Genomic DNA, 18,890 nt, shown 5'->3' on the forward strand with positions numbered 1-18,890 from the left:
AAACTGTTACATAATAACGAATATTATAATTAGCAGTCAAATGAATGAAGTTGGAAAAAGCAAGTCAAAGCTCATTGGGCGTGTTTTCAGAACTAAGCGTCCAAATTGAATTTGTACAGAAATAAAATTGTGTCTCATAATGCAGTAGTTAAGTGTGTACCACTAGTCCTTCCCGATAATTAAAATCTGCTCTTAGTAAAGATCTTTCGCTTTCAAATGAGGAAAAAAAAAAAAAAAAAAAGAGGCACACACGTAATTTCTGCCGCTGTCATAAACAGCTGAATCATTCGCATAACCAACAGCCCAGAATTCTTCCACAAGCTCTCAGTTCAGGTTCTGCTTTTTGAAAGCTCAGAATGCAAAGCCTTCGCTACTACAGCCTGTTAAGACGAAATCACGGGAATCCCAAAAGATACTGACTTTAAACAGAGGCAATGTTACGGCCCATCAAACAGAAGGCCTGGGCTACGAATACAAATCACTCGGGCAAAGGAAAAACACACCATCCGAGGAAATGACTGTAAGGCCCGTGGGCTGAGGCCAGCCGCCAAGTGCCCAGGATATAGGGGTGCCGACTTCGCGCTCCCTGGGAGGTGCTAACAGTTGCCAGGCGCCAGGCTGAGTTCCAGGACCTACCCGTCCTGGCTCCCCCAGATGATAAAAGGCCCGAACCAGGATAAATTAATGAATCCGGTCCGCCAGGAAGGTGGCTTTCCCAGAGGAGCAGCGGACCCTGGCACCAACACCCGACCATAGGCGACGCGAGGGGGCGGGGGGAGGTGTCACAGAAGTCTCCGGGGGCGTGTAGGCGTTCTGGGCTGTTAAAGGGTGCCTGGGGGGTGAGGGCTACCGGTTCTTCGGGCGTGGGGGGGGGGACACGGGGGGAGGCGGGGGTGCCCAAGGCCTGAGGATCCTTGAAAGGTTCTGGGTCTTGCAAGTGTGTGCAGACTAGAGCCCCCTAGGCATGGCCCACGGGATGCGATGGTCCCTAGGGGCTGCGGGACCCAAGGCAGAACGTGGGCCACTTGGATGTGTTCTGAAGGATGTGGGAATCCAGGAAACCTAAGCAGTTGCGCGGGGCACTCTGCGGTGGCAGCCGGCTGGGCAGAGGACCAGGCACCAAGAACCCTAAGGGCAAGAACTCTGGTGCTCACCCGAACAGTCCTCGGAGGAAGGAGTGGGAGGCCTTCACTCGTTTCTCGGCCTCCGCCATCAGCTGGACCGCTTCTCGCTCCTTCCCTGCGTTGTCCATGTCGCCCGCAGCCGCCAAAGCCTCCTCCACCGACTTGCGATGCTCCCGGGACGACTTAACCCTTCCTCCAGCAGGTGCCGGCACGCAGGCGCGGTGCGTGGGGCCTGTAGGGAGCTGTAGTCCTAGACTCCATTATAGTGACAGCTGTGTCAGAAGCTACAACTACAGTTCCCAGAAGGCTGCTGGGCAGGGCCGGACGGGAGCCTGTCTTGAGGACCCCGAGTTCCCCGGGCTCAGGGAGGAGGGAGAAGGGGCGTGGCCCTCTGGAGGGGTCTTGTGCCAAGGTGGACTTCAAGGTTTTAAGTAGTGCAGAATTAGAAAATGACCGGTGGCTTCCAGGAGAGATAACCTAAAATACGCAGCATCAGGAATCACTGACCATGACTGAGACCTGGCAATGGGTAGACAGTTGACCAGAGAATGTTAAAAAAAAAAAAAAAAAAAAAAAACAAAAAAAAAAAAACCTCGAATGCTCAACCCATATGCAGGTACTGCAACTGCAAAACATAATCTAATGCAGCAGTTCAGCGCAATTTCGTCAACCATGTGGTGCCCCCATCTCCCAACTCTCCCAGAAAAGGAGCAACAGCTGGCCAAAAGAGTTATTTTTAATTTCTGAGAGCAAGACGTTAAAAATGCATCATCTTCCCCAATATAAATTCAGGGTTGTTTTTAAGCGTCCCCAAACTGCAACTTTCTATTTCTATTGGTCCTCTTGTTTAGAAATGAGTTGCATATCTTCCGTGTAGGCATAATCCACTCATTTTATTGACCGAATTCTGTTAAATGGCTATGAGCCAGTGAACTCCTTTATCCTTTACATAATGCTGGCCACAGTGGGTGGATCTTGACAAAATTCCTGTCTGCCAGGAAGATTTTTAATCTACTAAATATCCATAGATAGATGCAATCCTGTGCCAATGTCTTCTAGGCCTGTCCCAGAGGGAGCTGTTTTTTAATACAATGTCTAGACCGTCTAGGCTTGGCAGTGCTAATGTAGAGGTGGTGAGGCAAGTGGAATCACTGCCAAATGAGAGTTTCTGATGATTTAGAACTCATGGATACACTATGGGGACTGGAAAGCAAAACATAGCTAAAGAAATGAAGCCTACAGTTGCCTTCAGCCTACTGGCTATGGGTGAGATAGGACCTCTGTTGGTCTTTTCTGTATCGAACACACAGATTGCAAGCCCAGTGCCACTTTGAGATCTTTGGCAGCAATTAACTATGCAGCTCACACACGATTGAGCCTGTATGATAATGAGTATTCAGAGACAGGTAATGCCCGGGGGCACTCACCAACCTAAGACAGAGCACCTGTGTGGCCTGGGCAGGCGTCTCCATGACGGGTAAGGTGACCTGCTGACGTCCCACGCAACCCAAGTCAGAAGCTCATTTTTTAATAAAAGGGGGACCTGTAGGGCCATGGCCCCCGTTTTGGGGAAAAAAAAAAAAAAGAAAAGCCTATCTTCAGAGAACAAAGCAAGACAGTTCAAAGTCCTTGCACATGCAGCCAAAAGGTGTGCAGACACAACTGGAGAGAGGGAGAGAGAGAGAGAGAGAGAGAGAGAGAGAGAGAGAGAGAGAGAGAGAGAGAGAGAGAGAGAGAGAGAATGTGTACGTGCATGTGGTTGACACTGGCTGAATGTTTCCTTAATTGTTCCCCATCTTATTTTTGAGACAAGGTCTCCCATTGAACTATAACCCACTGCTTAGGCTAGACTGTAGAACGGCCAGCCAGTGGGTGAGTGGAATCAGCCTTTCCTGTCACTCCCCAGCACCAAGGTTACAGATACCATTGTGCCTGATCTTGATGAGTGATGCAGATCCAAATTCATCTCCATGCTTGTACCACAAGCTTCTAATCCACAGAGGCATCCCCCAACCACTCTTTCACTTTTAACATATGCATTCCCATTTAATCTTCATCCATAAACTTAAAAATACATAGACATCATCAAGGTGCAGATTTGTAGTTTATGTTTTTTTGTGTGCCAAGCCTTTAGGGCATCAGCTAAGAGGGAACATTTCCAATGCAAAGCACTCAGGAGATATGACTATAATTGTTAACTGCCAATCGTTGAACACATTAGATTTATATAACTCTTTCCCGTGGAGGCATAGCTGAGTTGTATGAAATTTGGCTTCTGTGGAAATTTTCACATCTGTCCTGAAAAGGAGGGAAATTGCTCTTATCTGGAACACCCTGCCACCAGCTGACTTAAGAGAATACTAGCAATTCTTCCTGATCAGTTGGAAGAGCTGAGTTTTCTACAGACTTGCTCTGCATTGGAATAATTGGCATTGAGGATACAGCCAATCCTTATTCCTATATTCCATGTTTGTAAATTCACTTACTTTATAACACTTGTGATGTTCTTGCAACCACTGTAAACATATTCAGAGTGGTGAAAGACATGAATGGACTGACATGTGTCTTCCAGCTAAGATTGAATACAGTGGCCTCAGACTTCTGGGTCCATTTCTGTCAATAAGCATCCCTTTCATAGCCTCTGTAGTGCCATAACTTTTCATTTTAGTGATTTTTTTTAAAGATTTATTTATTTATTATGTATACAGTGTTCTGCCTGCAGGCCAGAAGAGGACACTAGATTTCATTACAGAAGGTGGTTGTGAGCCACCATATGGTTGCTGGGAATTGAACTCAGGACCTCTGGAAGAGCAGTCAGTGTTCTTAACCTCTGAGCCATCTCTCCAGCCCTAGTGATTTTTTATATTGAAGGATTTTGTGGATCTCCAACTTGCAGATGGAACATTGTTGACTTTCAGCCTCCATAACTACATGAGCCAACCTCTACAACAAATCTCTCCATATGTATATGTAAATTTGTACACACACACACACACACACACACACACACACACACACACGCGCGCGCGCGCGTTCCTACTGGTTCTGTGTCTTCCAATTCATCTACTCTCTACTACCCTTTTCCAGGGCATTGCAGGGATTCCATCAATGAGTCTTGAATTTAGCCAACCATTCATAAGGGAGAGAGAGGTCAAGGGGTGAGTGCTAATACAGCATTTGTTTCCTAGTCCCTCCACAAAGTGGCCACTTGACACTCCCTGACTCTTTTTGGATTGTCCCTTTCTCCTCATTGTTCTTGCTTAGGAGTGCTGGCATGGGTACTGCTACCCAAAGAAGACTTCCCTGTCCCCTGTGTCCCCTGGTTCATTTGCATTTTCACCGTTATGTAGAATTCTATTTAGATCAACCATCTTGAATTTTCTTCCTTCCTTTTTTCTTTTCTTTTCTTTTCTTTTCTTTTCTTTTCTTTTCTTTTCTTTTCTTTTCTTTTCTTTTCTTTCTCCCTCTCTTTCTTTCTCCATTCCTTCCCTCCTTTCTTTCTTTCTTCCTTCTTTTCTTTTCTTGACAGGGTTTGTCTGTATAGCCCTGGCTATCCTGGAACTCTCTCTGTAAACTAGGCTGGCTTTGAACTCAGAGATCTACTTGTCTCTGCCTCCTGAGTATTGAGATTAAAGGCGTGCACTAGCACTCACTTTCCTGAATTTTTCTTATTGCTATCATGCCACTGCTCACTGCAAAGATCCTCATTGACGTGTTCCCAACTCATTGTATAAGTCTAGTATACAGTATTGTATACTAGACTAGTATTGTATAAGTCTAGTATGATCCTGAACCCCAAACCAGAAGAGAACAACATGAACGGAGAAACAAAGGGCAATTTCATTCATGACTATAATAGAGTATGAACCAAGCACAACACACATACCATGCACAAAATCCAGATGGATTGCTTACATACATGGAAATGCTAAAGTTTAAAATGTTTGGGAAAACGTGGAGGAAAGTAGCATTATTAAAATGTTTAAATAGCTTTCTGACCTTGACTTCCTAAGACATCAAAAATGCAAACCAGAAGAGAGAAAATCAATACATCCACTCCATTAAGGTTAAGAATTTCTCTCCTCCAATGTACCAAAAATAAAATGAAAAGGCAAGCCACAACCCAGAAAAAGATATTTGTAATATGTATACCCAAATCAAAAGAATCATCCAGGGTAAAGAAATCTTCCAAATCAATGGACACAAACAGTCAAATAGAGAGGAGGGCAGAGGCCTTGAACTTTCAGATTTAGAGGATTTCAACACATACTTGGCATTTAGCTTTCCCTGTTGATGAGCAGGCTCCACAGCTTTTCATTTTCTTTCAGAATAGGAACTGTTGGGAACTATTGTGGACTCCATAACACATGACTGTGAGCAGCACTCACCCTTCTATATGGTTACAGAGCCTTAGAATTTACTTTTTCTACCTGTATTTTTTTTTAAAAAAAGTTTTGTTTTGTGTTTTGAGACAAAGCCAGTGTGAAGCCAGGCTATCCTTTAACTCCCAATCTTACCTCAGCCTTCTGAATTCGGGGATCAAAGATATGTGTCACCACACCTGGTTAAAAAAAAGTTTAGATTAATAATTATTATTTAATTGTACACATTTAATGCATATAGTGTGATAATTCAATACACATGGAATGATCAACTCAGGGTGATTAATTGTCCATCTCCTTATCATTGTATTAAATTCCTCAGAGTTATTTATAAAATGCATACTAGGCTACTGTGACTACAGATACCCATTGTGCTGTAGATTTACTTTTTCTAACTCCTGGTGTTTTGGTGCTTCCTCTCCAACTTCCCATTTTCCCCTATTATTATTCCACATTTAGCTTATTAAGTGTGTGTGTGTGTGTGTGTGTGTGTGTGTGTGTGTGTGTGTGTGTCTGCATGTGGGTATGTGTACAAAAATGTAGGTGCTCAAGGAGGCCAGAGACGACAGATCCCCTGCAGCTGGAGGTACAGATGGTTGTGAACTTCCTGATGTGGGTTCTGGGAACTCAACTTGGGTGTTCTGGAAGAGCAGCAAGTGCTCTTAACTGCTAAGCCACCTCTCCAAGCCTGGATAACATTTTGTTGTTTTGTTTTAAGATAGGTCCTTATTATGCATCCCACAGTGACCTTCAATTCATGAGTCTTCTACTTTTAGAGCTCATAGTGCTAGGATTACAGGCATGTCCCACTAGGCCTGACAGGATATCATGCTTTTTAATGGGTACATAATAGCCATTAATATGTTGCATTTGTTGTCTCTCTCTGTGTCTCTCTCTCCCTCTCTGTCTCTGTCTGTCTCTGTGTGTGTCTCTCTGTCTGTCTGTGTTCCTGTGTGTTCATAGGGAGGTCAGAGGACAACCTCAAGTGTCGGTCCTCATCCTTCACCTTGTTTGAAACAAGGTCTCTTGTTTTTCCGCTGTATGTGCCAGGGGAGCCGGCCCATGAGTTTCTGTGATTCTCCTGTTTCTGCATCACATCTTTGGGTAGGGATGCCCTGGGATCACAGAGGCTTTACTACTGTCTGGTATTCCCATGGGTTCCGGCAATCAGAACTCAGATCCTTAGGTTTGAGTGGCAAGTGCTTTCCTTGTTGAGTCACCTCTCTTTCCATGTTCTAGGTTCTCTCTCTCTACTCATAGTTCGGACACAGGATCACATGTTAAATGTTTGGCCCCCAACTAGAGGCACCCTTTGGGACAGCTATTGGAATAATCTCTGTAACATGCCATTTACCTATGATCTGGATATTTCTGGATTTTAGTATATGTCTCTGATGTTCTTGCTGGTTGTATTTCTTTTTGTTTATGTTATTACCTTTCCCCTCTCCTGGACAATACTTGATAATCGTTCCTAGTATATATAATTTTATATTAGGTTAGAACTTTCTTATTTAGACAGAAGGGGGAGATGTAGTGGATATCTGTTCTATCTATGACTTGAAGCACCACCTCTAGAGATGTAGCAGGTAACTGTCCAACCTACCTATGACCTTGAAGTGCCTGCCCCTGGGACATGGCCTCAGGGCTACCCTTAAGACCTGAGATGCACATATGCCTTGCTCTTGTCTCCCTCATGGGCTTGGGTGCTGGGACGAACTCAGGCAGAAGAACAGTGTGGGACTGTACCTTGACCTTCCAGGACCCTATGATAAATCTCCTGTAATGAGTCTCCCTTTCTAATAAATTCCTTTACACTTTAAGCAGACTCTGTGGATTTCTTGTAATAGGAGCCTCTAGTTTCTGTATATGGGGAAGTATGATTAGGAACTGCTAAATTATTTTTAACATGGAAAGCACCTGAAGGAAAAAAATACTTAAGTTTGGGTGAAGAGGACAGGCTGCCACCAGCTACTCCACCCTGAAGTCCTTAGCCGGCTCTGCGAGAATGCTCTTTCTTGGCCTTGTGACTTCTCAGCTTTCTTAGTCTAGAGGAGAAAATGTACTTTGGGTCAATTCCAACCTGAGCCATCTGTAACACCACCGTGTGTCTCTAACATCCTGTGTGCCTGCTGCAGGCTTGCTTCTCAGGACCAGAAGGCATCTCTAGCCAAGGTCAGCCACATCCGTCTGTGGTAGTGCCAGAGATGAGGTCCAGGGCTGCTGTGGGGACTGCTGATGGCTTCCAGGGCAGTACTGTCCCACAGTCAAGCCTGGGATACTTGAGCAGGTGGCAGACTGCTGATTGTTTCTCTCATGGCCATCTTGGAAGGGTGCCTGGCAACCGGTTGGATCTTAAATAGATTTGCTTCCTGTCTGTGTTATATCCAGGTCAGTATCCTGCCAGAGCGGACTATTTGGGGTACAGAAATATATTTTTTAAAAGCATGGTATATTCTTGGTTATCAAAATACTCATGTAATGTGGGGTTTTTAGTTGGTAAATATTCCCTAAGTGTATGTACACTTGAAGCATCTAGAAGGACACATCAAGCTGAGCTGCTTGTGACTAGGCCGGGGGCGGGGCGGGGAGGGGGGGGGCTGTTCTTGGCTTTTTGCGTTGTGTTTCCAATAATGCACATATTACAAAATAAATAAATGCTTCTTTTAAAAGCTTAAGAAGAAAAGTCCAGAAAAGAAACCAAATGATACCAGCCTTCTTGTTTGTAAGGAATTATTTTATTTATTTACCCTGTGGGAAAAGAAGGTCCAGACATCAGATATAGGTATAGGCTTTTTAAAAGAGTGCCACATTGTGACTCTTCTCCAAGTTCTGACACTGTATTTATCAGTGGAAAACAGATGTCCCTTGGTACCCATGGGGATTGCTTCCAGGGGCCTCTGCAGATACCAAAACTCTGTGGATGCTCTAGCCCTCTTACAAAACAGCATAGTGTTTGCATAAGACCTGTACATACCTCTCTATCCTTTTCACTGCCCCTGCATCTCTTAAAATACCTAATAAAACACAAAGCTCTATGTAAGTATTCCATTTTTCAGGCACAGGCTTGGTCCAGACCTAATTTTTTTAGGAGTTCTCTATTCATATTTGACTGCCTCCATAGTTACTGAATTCACAGGTAACAGATGTCCGCTGCTCAGCTAGGGTTAAGTTCACAGGAAATAGCAAGGAGCCCCGAAGCAGCTCCACTTTTAACACTCCCTAGTGGAGGGTTCCTCTTCTTATTTATTTATGTATTTATGTATTTATTCTCCTGGCATGATTGGACACTGGCCAGCCAGCTTGGAAATTGAACCCAGTTCCTCTGGAAAATCAGTCAGTGCTCTTAATCACTGAGCCACCTCTCTCCTACACATTTATTTATTTGTTTGTTTGTTTATTTATTTATTTTATTTTCTTATTGAAATAGGTGCCACACTAATGTCAATATGAGCCCTGATGTCTCTTAAGCTACAAATGCTAAGTATATGTGCAATTTATAATTTAAAATTCTCAAGCATCTATAATACTTTAGTTGTGAAATGTAACCTAGCAAAAGCTCATGCGTTAAAGACTTTGTTGCCGTCTGATGGGCTTTGAAGTCTGCAACCTCAGTGGATTATTCTATGGATGCACTAATAATTAGATGGCGTGATTAGGAGGTGATAAAAACTATGAGGTGAAGTTTAATTTGAGGAAGTAGATTAGCGAGGGAGCATACCCTAGAGGAGTATTTATTTCCCCTGGAGCACGATCTGCTGCTTTCTGTCTGTGTCCTGCCTGCCATATTAATGAAAAGCCAGCACGTCATCCTATGAGATACTTACTTTTATGATTACATGCTAGAATTCCAGCTAAAGAGAAAGTGAAGCCAAGAAGGTGAGGCAACTGGCCGAGCAGCCATGGAAAGGAGTACTTTTTTCTCAGCTGCATGCTCTTTTCAGCAGCTCTCCTGCACCTTTCAGGGTCCCCCAACTGAGACCAGGACTAACAAGTGCGAATGTCTAGACAGGGCTGCCAGGTCAGGATATGGTCTATCCTGTTGCCTAGACTGGAAAAAGCCCAGCATTCTTGATGTTTGCTAACTGACCTCATCATGGAGCAAGGGCACTCCACTTCAGGTTTCAAGTGAGAGGTGGAATACCGTGAGCAATGCCTTTGGACCAGACTGATGGGTGGTTTAGTGCAGGTCCAGGAAACCTCAGTCAAGGTCAAGGAGAAGCCTGAGTAGTTTATCTTTATGGGTGGGGTATGATGTAAAGGAAAGCAGCATCAACAAGAAGGACAGACTAGGAGAATGATGACTAAAAGCTGCAGCCAGGAAACCTCCTTGCCTGCAGACTGCTCAGTCCACACAGCAGTGCACACTGCCTGTGGTGATAAAGCACATTATTTTTCTATTTCTTGCTTGTTTTCTTCTGGGAGCTGGACTGACAAATCTCAAACCTAGATGTTCATATGCAAAATGAGGAAGTAGTGCAACTCATGCAAGTTCCTTGAGGGACCTAAACACCACTCAACCATTACAGACAGATCTCGGATGAACCCCACCTATCTGCCGGGTACCACTCATCCATCAGGGGCCAGGTTACCAAATTTTGTTCATCAGATAGAAGGCCAGATTTGCTAAGCATGTTGGAAAGATTCCTTTTTGAAAAAAGAAATAGCTACCTAGAAGCTGTCTTCCTTTAGGTGGTGTGGCAAATGCTAAGATGGCTTGGGTACAGGTAGGCAAGAGGGGCTATGGGGCAGGCTCACTGTGTTAGTCTTCTGATGGCTTTGGCCAAAGGCAATCCTTTTTCCCTCAGCCATAAGCATAGGTCATGAAAAGGAGAACAGTGGTGGCAGGAAGTGTCTTCTGACTGATTGCATATTCCGTAGGAAGTACTTTGGGTAGTGTCACATGCCTTTTATCTATCTACCTAGCCATTCACCTACCTATTCACCCCCAATCCATCCATCTGCCCATTTACCTATCATGCATCCATTTATCCCATACACTCACCCATCCATCCATCCACACCACATTATGAGTTGCAATTGACAAATAATCACATGCATTTATAGTGAACAATTTGAAGTTTTTAATACTTGTGTTCACTTGCAGAATCATCACTCACTGAAATCTACCCAATGAACGTATCTATTATCTAAGTTTCTCCTCTCTTTGACATTTCCCCAACCCCATGCTCTTTTCTTCCTCTGTGGATAAGCAGATCCCACATTTTCTGCTATTCCATGCTATCCTCTGTTAACAGGACCAGTGAAACTCTTTTCCTCTTATTCCACATATGTACTCATGTTTCTGATTTCCTTATATCCCCAGACATCTACAGTGTCTATTTTCCATGCAAACAGTCTGAGCTCACAAGTTTCCATTTCATAAACAATATAGTCTCCCTGTTTCATAAACAACATAAGGCTTAAATATTTCCTATTCATGAATTTTCCCAATAAGGCCTCATCCCATCCCATGGATTTTTCTCATGTCCTATGGACAAGACCAAGGTCCTTGTAATTGCCTCTTTACATGGATCCAGCCAAAGTTCATGTTTCTCCTTTGCTATGGGTGGAACAAGACCCCTGTAAGTTCCCCTTTAGTCCATGGAATTCTCAAGTCCCCATCTTCCCTATAGCCTGTAAAATTACGAGGCATTTTACTTCCACTTTCATAATGTGCAAAGAGCCTTATTTTTCCCTTTCCTTTGGGCGTGGCCAAGCTTAAACATTCTCCACAGCTGCTTGGACATGGCCTGTCCATGTGTTTCTTTTCATTCCTGGATGTAACGAGGCTGTCATGCTCCTCTTATTTCACAGCTATAATCAGGAATCCAGTTTCCCAATTCTGTGAACATAACAAGCTCCTTCTTTTGTCCTCATTGTATTGTATTTCACCTGGCCCCTCTTAATTCATGGTCAGGCTCCCAATATTCACCATATTTCTCATACTTATGGTTGTGACTAGGGTCTCTATTTTATATTTATTCCACAAATATAACATGATCCCCACTTCCCACATATCCACGGACATGTTGGTACTCTATATCCCCTTAGTTTCTTGACACTAAAATACTGCCCATTTATTCCATTGATACAATTAGGCCAATTATTTCTCCTTTATTCCATGGTTTTAACTAAATACCTGTTTCTCCCTCATACCGTGGATCTTCCTGGTATTGTTCAGGGAAAACTGGATCAGGAAACAAGATGCCTGAACTGATAGGGGCCAGAAAGCAGTTTAATTTGCAGTGTTGACACACACAGGGTCAGCAGAGGCCGGTTTAAAAAGCTGAGCCCCGGGGCTGAAGAGATGGCTCAGCAGTTAGGAGTACTTGTTGCTCTTGTAGAATACCTGGATTCAATTCCCAGCACCCACATTGGTGGTTCAAAACTATGCATGACTCTAGTTCCTGGGAATCTGAAGCCCTCTTCTGACTTCCTCAGACACCAAGCACACAAATGGTACAATACATACATCCAGGCAAATAGTACATTCACATACAAAAAACAAAATGTAGAAATACAAAAGAAGAACATGAGCCCCAAGTTCAGTTAAACAGATTGTTTTATGCCCATCTGTCCCCCTTCTGGGCTCCCGACATAGCAGTCCTGAGTGACATATTTTTGATTGTCTATATTTAGCTTAATTAATAGAGTTTGTTGAATTGTCCCACAAGCAGAATCTCCCCCCACCTCAAGCAGCAGAGTTTACTATAAGCCATTTATAGCACAGAGGGGAAAGGGTAGGAATTAGGCTACAGTTGAAACATCTACTCTATAGTGACCCTGGCTTATGCAACTGGAGTGTTCCAAAGCTGCCATGTCTGGAGCCGGACAGTTCTAGTACTTTATGGAGCACAGTATGGATACCATGATGTATCCTAGCAGGATTGTACACTGTCACATGGAGAGTGGCTTGGACAAGAGCTAGGAGTTCCATAGACAATAGTTCCAGCATATGAATCAGAGTCAGGGAAGGATCACACAGATGTTTATGAGAAATCACCAAAGGCAGACACAGGAGTAAGTTCTTTGCCTCCGTCCATTTTCATATTGTAGGGATGTCAGGTGTGGTGGCACATGCTTTTAACCGCAATATGGGGCATAATCAACTGGATCTCTGTGAGTTTTAGGCCAGCTTTGTCTATAAACTGAGTTCCAGGCCATCCAGGATTATGTAGAGACCTTATTTCAAAAAAGAATAATCCATATTGTAGGGAGATGAAAAATCTAGGCTCAGGGAGATTAACTAGCCCAGAATCCCCAGAATATATCTGGATAATAAAATGTGTGTGTTGTCTGCCATATGACTCTGCTTCTCACTGACTAGTATTTAGTTTTGAATATTTTAAGTTTTAATTAGAAATAATATGACTTGCAAAAAGGCTGAAAAAAATGTAAAATCTGTCCTAGGCCTTAACCTCCCCAAACAGTGGCATAATCCTAGGATAAGTGTAAAACTCAGAAGCTAATATTTGACAATACACTGAATTATATTCAGATTGTGGGGGTGCGGTGTGGGGAACTGGGGGTGTATGAAGGCCCAAGGCTGCTGTTGTGTCTTACTGCATTACTCTCCACCTTATTTTGTGAGGCAGGGTCTCTCGGTGAACCTGTAACTTAGCATTTTGGCCCCACTGATTGACTGGTGACCCCTAGGACTCACCTGTCTTTGCTCCCCAACACTAGGGTTCCAGATGTTCACAGCCAATCTGTCTTTTATGTGGGTGCTGAGGAATGAACTCAGGTGCTCACGCTGGCACTGAGCCATCTCTGTAGCCCCCAGGTTTCTTTGATTCTCTTACTATTATTCTTTTCCTGGAGCAAAATACAAGGCTCTTTAATGAGCTCCTACACACAGGCGGCCCTGGGCAGGGCTGATTTCTGAGGAAGGCTCCTGGCTGATTTCACATGGGGAGATTGGGGTTACCTCACAAAGCTCTACTGGGTCACAACAGGATTACAAGTGAGACTATGTGAACTTGCCAGCCGAGTGGGAAACAGCAGGGAGAAATCTGTGACGGGTGGGAGGCAAGTGATTAAGAGGAACCTGACCGAAGAACACAAAGAGATGTTGGTGGCTTGGTAAGATGGTTGGGATGTACTCCCAGGTTCCATGTGGTTGAGTCCCATGTCTCAGTTCAAATACGACTTTCCATAAACATTCACCCACTGCCATACATAGTGACCTCTGTCTACCACAGCAGCTTTTTATTGCAGAGCTCTGAACAGGTCTGCTCTTGGGATTTCTTGCACACTGCATGTGCGGGCAAGGGTAGGGACTCCCCTGGCTTGGCAGTGTGCAGAGACAACCCCCTTACCTGGACTGCTGAAGAACAGAATGTCATTGCACATGGGGGGAACACTGCTGGGTAGCAGGGTGTGTGGCCCCCTGGGAAGCTTTCCATGGGTAGTGTCCTTAGCACCGTGGAAAAACCAACTTGAGATCTTAATCCTTTGCTTAAGTGCAGGTGAAGCTGTCTCCCAGGAAAGCCTGTGCTGGTAAGACTGCTGTGGCAGAGCGAGGCGATAGTCCCTGCGCTCCTACCCTGGCAACACCGCAGAGAAGTGCCTTCTGAAGCTGTGGAGATGAACGCCAGAGGCTTGAGGATCCCCTTGCTGCTGTTGCTGGTGACTGTAGTTGCAATGGCCAATGTGACCTACATCCAAAGGTGGGGGGGCTTCAAGGAGAAGGCCACAAGCACGAAAAACATGAACTCTACACTCCATTTCTTCATCCAGTTCTACAACAATGCAAGCAACGACACCTACTTGTTTCGAGTTCAGAAGCTAATTCAAAGTCAGATGCAGGTTTGTGCCTTGGACATCAACGCAGCCCCCATCTTGCTTTTTCAGACATATGGGGGTTCTGACTGGGCTCCCGGGACATTGGAGAACCCATAACTCTTTGGGGAGCGTCATATGCAGTGGGTGCACTTGACGCTTCTGGGCTAAGCAGGTCCCTCCGTCACTACAGCCACATAATCTAGATGGCCCTAAGGTCTGGAGCCAATCTAACTCCCTTCCTCTTAGCCAAAAGCTGGTTTGTAGAGGTTCTCCATTGTTCCAGGGATGGGACTGCATTTCATTTTGCCTACCAGACAGCAGCAATGGGGCTGGTTTTGCTTTCTTTAATGGTTTTGTCTGGACAAAACATGAGCACTCTCTGCAGAGTCCTTATTTCTGACAGCATTTCTTTTCAGTGTCCAGGACTGTAAATTAGGACTGCATTTTCTGTTTGAGACATCTAGAATCACAAGTCTTTGGGGATAGCAGTGGGGAAGTAGCAGGGAATGAGCCAAGGGGCTTCAGTCAGGTAGTTCCACCCCTTCTGAGGCAGAGTCTCTGCATTTAGCCCTGGCTGGCCTGTTTCTCTCTACCCTCAACCTCCGGCCTTACCCTACTGAATGTGAGTGCTAGGATCACACATGTGTGTCACCGTAGCTTCTCTTTTGTTTTACACACAATTTTACACATATATTTCTTGTGAATTGTATCACTTGAAAGATGGTAGAGGGGAGGATTTGTTTGAAAACTGTTGATCCAATGTCCCCTCAAGGTCAGATAGTAAAATTTGTAAATCAGTCAGAAACGATATTACATCCTAGTTAGGTTTGGGGAGAAATAATTCACTAGGAGGAAAGACTACTGGAGATGAGATAATTGGAGGCAGATGGAACAGGAGTAAGCAGAAAGAGGGGAAGGCATGGGAGTCGGGTGGCAATATTAGTGTTATATCCAGGCCAGAGGATTCCTAAATCCTGGCACAGACATTTCCCGAGGATTCCTGGCTATTACGCACTATGACCACAAGATGGTGCTGTTCTCATCACAGACATTCCCGGGGATTCCTGGCTATTATGCACTATGACCGCAATATGGTGCTGTTCTCACCACAGACATTCCCGGGGATTCCTGGCTACTATGCACTATGACCACAAGATGGTGCTGTTCTCATTTGACTTTTTGACTCGAATCAATTTCCTTTAGGTACAGCTGAGACCAATTTAATGCGTGAAACCAACCTTTTACCACTAACAGTTAACTGGTCAAGAATAGTTTCTTAAAAGTTATAAAAAAAACCTTGATGTTACTTTAAGTGATAAATGGACAGTGCGGGCTTGCTGATGGGAAGGGGAGGATCATGGACACAGGTTTCCAGATATCTCAATATCCGGATGTGACTTTAAAAGCCTCAGTGCGGCAAAGAGTGGGTCATAGACAAGCATGGTGGGCTGGTGGGCCTGCTTTCAACTTTCAGCTGTTCCCAGCTGTGGGATCTTGGTTAGGTGTTATCTAGACTCCTTCAGGACTGCTTCTTCACCTGCAAACTGGGTCAGAACAAGCAACAATTTAGTGCAATGCTGCCACACCTAGTAGCACTTGTCAAAATATTTACTGTTATGACTGTTCATATTCTGGCTAGCACATCATCTCACACTGTCCACTTCCCCAGGAGAAAACAGATTCTGGGCACAGGGGGTATCAAGTGGAAAGCTCCTGGGAGATAAAACAAGATCTTTAGCTCATGTCATTCTTCTGTCCTTGGCTCTCCCAATGTCATAGCTGGTCCACACAGTTGGCAGAAACATTTAGTAACTTAAATATTTGAATTCTCTTAAGCTACCATTGTGTGGCTTTTCCTGGGGAGACCTGAATCAGCATCTACTTACTACAGACAGGGCGCTAACAACACACCAAAGGAATGATTCCAACTAAGTCTAGCTTAGTTTACCGGTGGGGGATGCTTAAAAAAATATGGAGGACTCAAAAGCAGCTATATCACCAAAAAGCCTATCCCAGTAAGGGTGATGGCTCAGGATGATGACAGCATCTCAGAAGTTCCTGCAGGTGGCTCAGCTAGCCCAAAAGTCTCCGCAATGACCTTGGGTAGGAGGCCTTATAATCTTGTTTCATTTGATTGCTGAATCTTATGAGCCAGCCTCCACACTCCAGACGGAATGTTTCAGTTGGGAGGAAATAGCTACACAATAGGTTGGTTTTTATGCATTAGTGGAAGTGCTTCTGTTTTGTCCACAGAATCCACAAACAGATCGAATGATTATGTGTACCTTTCAAATGAAGAAATGGAGGCTGCTATATTACTTTCTCAAGGTTTCAGAGCTAATATATGGGTAGTGAATGTCTGAAATAAATTTGACCCCCAAGCTCATTTTTAAAGATTTATAGTTTTATATGTATGAGTGTTCTGCCTTCAAGTATATGTATATAAATGTACCACATATACACAGTGCTTGCAGAGACCAGAAGAGGGCATTGGATGTCCAGAAACTGGAGTTGCAGGTGGTTATGAACTGCCATGTGGGTTCTAGGAACCAAATTTTGGTCCTCTGCAAGATCAACACATGCTTTTAAACCATCTCTCTAGTTAACATTTAGATGTGTTGCTAAATTGTCTACTTTATGATTGGCTGGGAAGGAGAGTAAGGAGTGAGAAGACTGGGAAGGAATAGGGCCAGATAGCTCAGGACATTATGAGGACCACAGTGGTCTGTTGTTACCAGGCAACCCAGCTTGTCTTATCATGACAATGGATGGGAGACAAGAAGCACTAAGTGGCTGCCACAGCAAAGTCCAGAGCAAAAGATTGTGGCTGATTAGGAACTCTAGTTACCATTGAGACTCACTCAATGGGAGGGGAAGAAGGAGCTGAGTTTTGATGGATGAGTTCTGGGAAGAGGGGTCATGCTTAGTCCTTCTGGAGAGGGTCAGACACTGGACACTCAAGTGTGGAAATTAGCAGTGCAATTGCTCCTTTACAGCTGACCACAGGAGTGGAGTATTTCATCACTGTGAAGATTGGCAGGACCAAATGCAAGAAAAACGAGACAAAGAAAGCTTCCTGTCCTCTGCAAAGCAGCAAGATGAAAAAGGTGTGTTGTGGGAGTCCTCTGAGAAAGCCTCAAGTCCAAGGATGGGGAATGAACATCTTCAAACTGAGAGTCAGGGCCAGCAAATGCCCAGCCATAAGGTTACCTGACAGTTCTTGGTGCATCCAAGAAGGAAGAAGGCTGTTGGCATGGGCAGTCTGGCCACCCAAGCAGGCACAGCCCTGGACCTAGGCTTCTGCTTCTCCCCACAGAGCTCCAGGGTACAAGCATTGTTTGTTCCTTCTCAGGGCCTTTGTTATTATCTTGCTTCCATTCTTTGGGGGCACTGAAGACTGTCCCCGTCTCCTCTGTGTCTTCTTAGTTCTATTGTCCCTTTCTATGTTGGCTGGTCCCTTGTTGGGGCCTCTTTCTGTCCCAGGGTGTAGGTGCAGGGATGGGAGGAGAGAGAGGGCCAGTACCCCTTCCTGGAATCCCAGATCCTCCTTTGCCTGGGGCTCCAGAAGCACCTGCCATGCATCTCAGAGGAGCATTTCCTTTCTGGGTTCTCCAGGGCCTGAGGAGTTAGAGCCTTCTCTTCCACCTTTGAAAACTATTTTTCCCCAAAGCTGATTATCTTCCTTTTTCTTCCACAGAGCCTGATTTGCACATCACTGATATACACTGTTCCCTGGGCAAACTACTACCAGCTCTGGAACAACTCTTGCCAGGATCACAGAGGGTCCATGTGAAGAGCTCCTACTGACACCCAGATGCCTGTGTTGTGTACTGGTTTTTACAGAGCTCTAAGAGGACTTGTGCTTCTCTCTGGGGGTGTATTCACACACACACACACACACACACACACACACACACACACACACACACACATGTTCACTCACTCTCACAACACTGACACTCAACAACATGCATAGTAGCAGCACCTTTACTGACACATGTACTTTCCACTCACATACACACAGGCATGCATACCTCTGCTCTCATACACTTACAGTCACCATGCAAACACATATACAAACACTTCCACACGTGAACCTCTGTGCTTTCCCACACTTGCAGCTCACATACACTTCGCAGATATGCAGTGGTCACCAGGGACTGCTATGCTTTGCACAGGATGCTGATATCCCTTTGGGGAGCCTCACTGTTCTGTCTGTATCAACTCCATGCTTCTTCTATCGCTGGGCCCAGGCATGGTCATTAACTCTGGCCTGGGCATGAGGAACGCTATACCCTACCACTACACACAACACTGTGACTCACACATGCCACAGTGAGCATGTCTGAAGTCCCATGACTAAACAGGGCTGAGTAACCAGTGTTGATTAAGTACACTTGTAGCAAGGCTGTGATTTACAGTGGCTATAGGTCAGCAGGCAGCAGCAGTAGCAGGGATGTCTTAGCTCAGGGCTTTGTTGCTGTGAAGAGACTCACTTACAGTTCAGAGGTTTAGTCCATTATTGTCATGGAGAGAAGCATGGCAGTATAAAGGCAGACATGGTGCTGGAGAAATATCTTAGAGTTCTACATATGGATCC

At 44.7% G+C, this 18,890-nt stretch overlaps 2 protein-coding genes across 7 annotated transcripts in view; one reads left to right on the plus strand and one right to left on the minus strand.

The window, feature by feature from the left end:
* Napb (NSF attachment protein beta) overlaps nt 1-1,294 on the minus strand; it is a 41,740-nt gene extending 40,446 nt beyond the window's left edge. The window contains exon 1 of one of the 2 annotated variants that reach the window (XM_076570810.1): nt 1,155-1,294. Coding sequence is in view for 1 of the 2 variants with exons in the window: in XM_006984490.4 (XP_006984552.1) it covers nt 1,155-1,252 (98 nt within the window). In the remaining variant the exon portion in view is untranslated. The remainder of the gene's footprint in view (nt 1-1,154) is intronic. The other variant, XM_006984490.4, reaches the window with a different exon arrangement.
* On the plus strand, nt 1,185-18,146 carry Cstl1 (cystatin like 1). Of its 5 annotated transcripts, none has more exons than XM_076570811.1 (4): nt 1,185-1,326; nt 13,970-14,314; nt 17,287-17,397; nt 17,988-18,146. In XM_076570811.1, the coding sequence occupies exons 2-4, from the start codon at nt 14,093-14,095 to the stop codon at nt 18,081-18,083; spliced, it is 429 nt and encodes a 142-aa protein (XP_076426926.1). In that variant the 5' UTR covers nt 1,185-1,326; nt 13,970-14,092; the 3' UTR covers nt 18,084-18,146. The 5 variants fall into 5 exon arrangements, with proteins under 5 accessions (XP_076426926.1, XP_042132363.1, XP_076426927.1 ...); XM_042276429.2 differs by having other exon boundaries at nt 1,191-1,326; nt 13,975-14,314; XM_076570812.1 differs by having other exon boundaries at nt 1,210-1,345; nt 13,975-14,314.
* The last annotated feature ends 744 nt before the right edge of the window (nt 18,147-18,890 follow it).

The sequence above is a fragment of the Peromyscus maniculatus genome, chromosome 4 (genome assembly GCF_049852395.1).
Source record: "Peromyscus maniculatus bairdii isolate BWxNUB_F1_BW_parent chromosome 4, HU_Pman_BW_mat_3.1, whole genome shotgun sequence".
In the NCBI taxonomy this organism is placed as follows: Eukaryota; Metazoa; Chordata; class Mammalia; order Rodentia; family Cricetidae; genus Peromyscus; species Peromyscus maniculatus.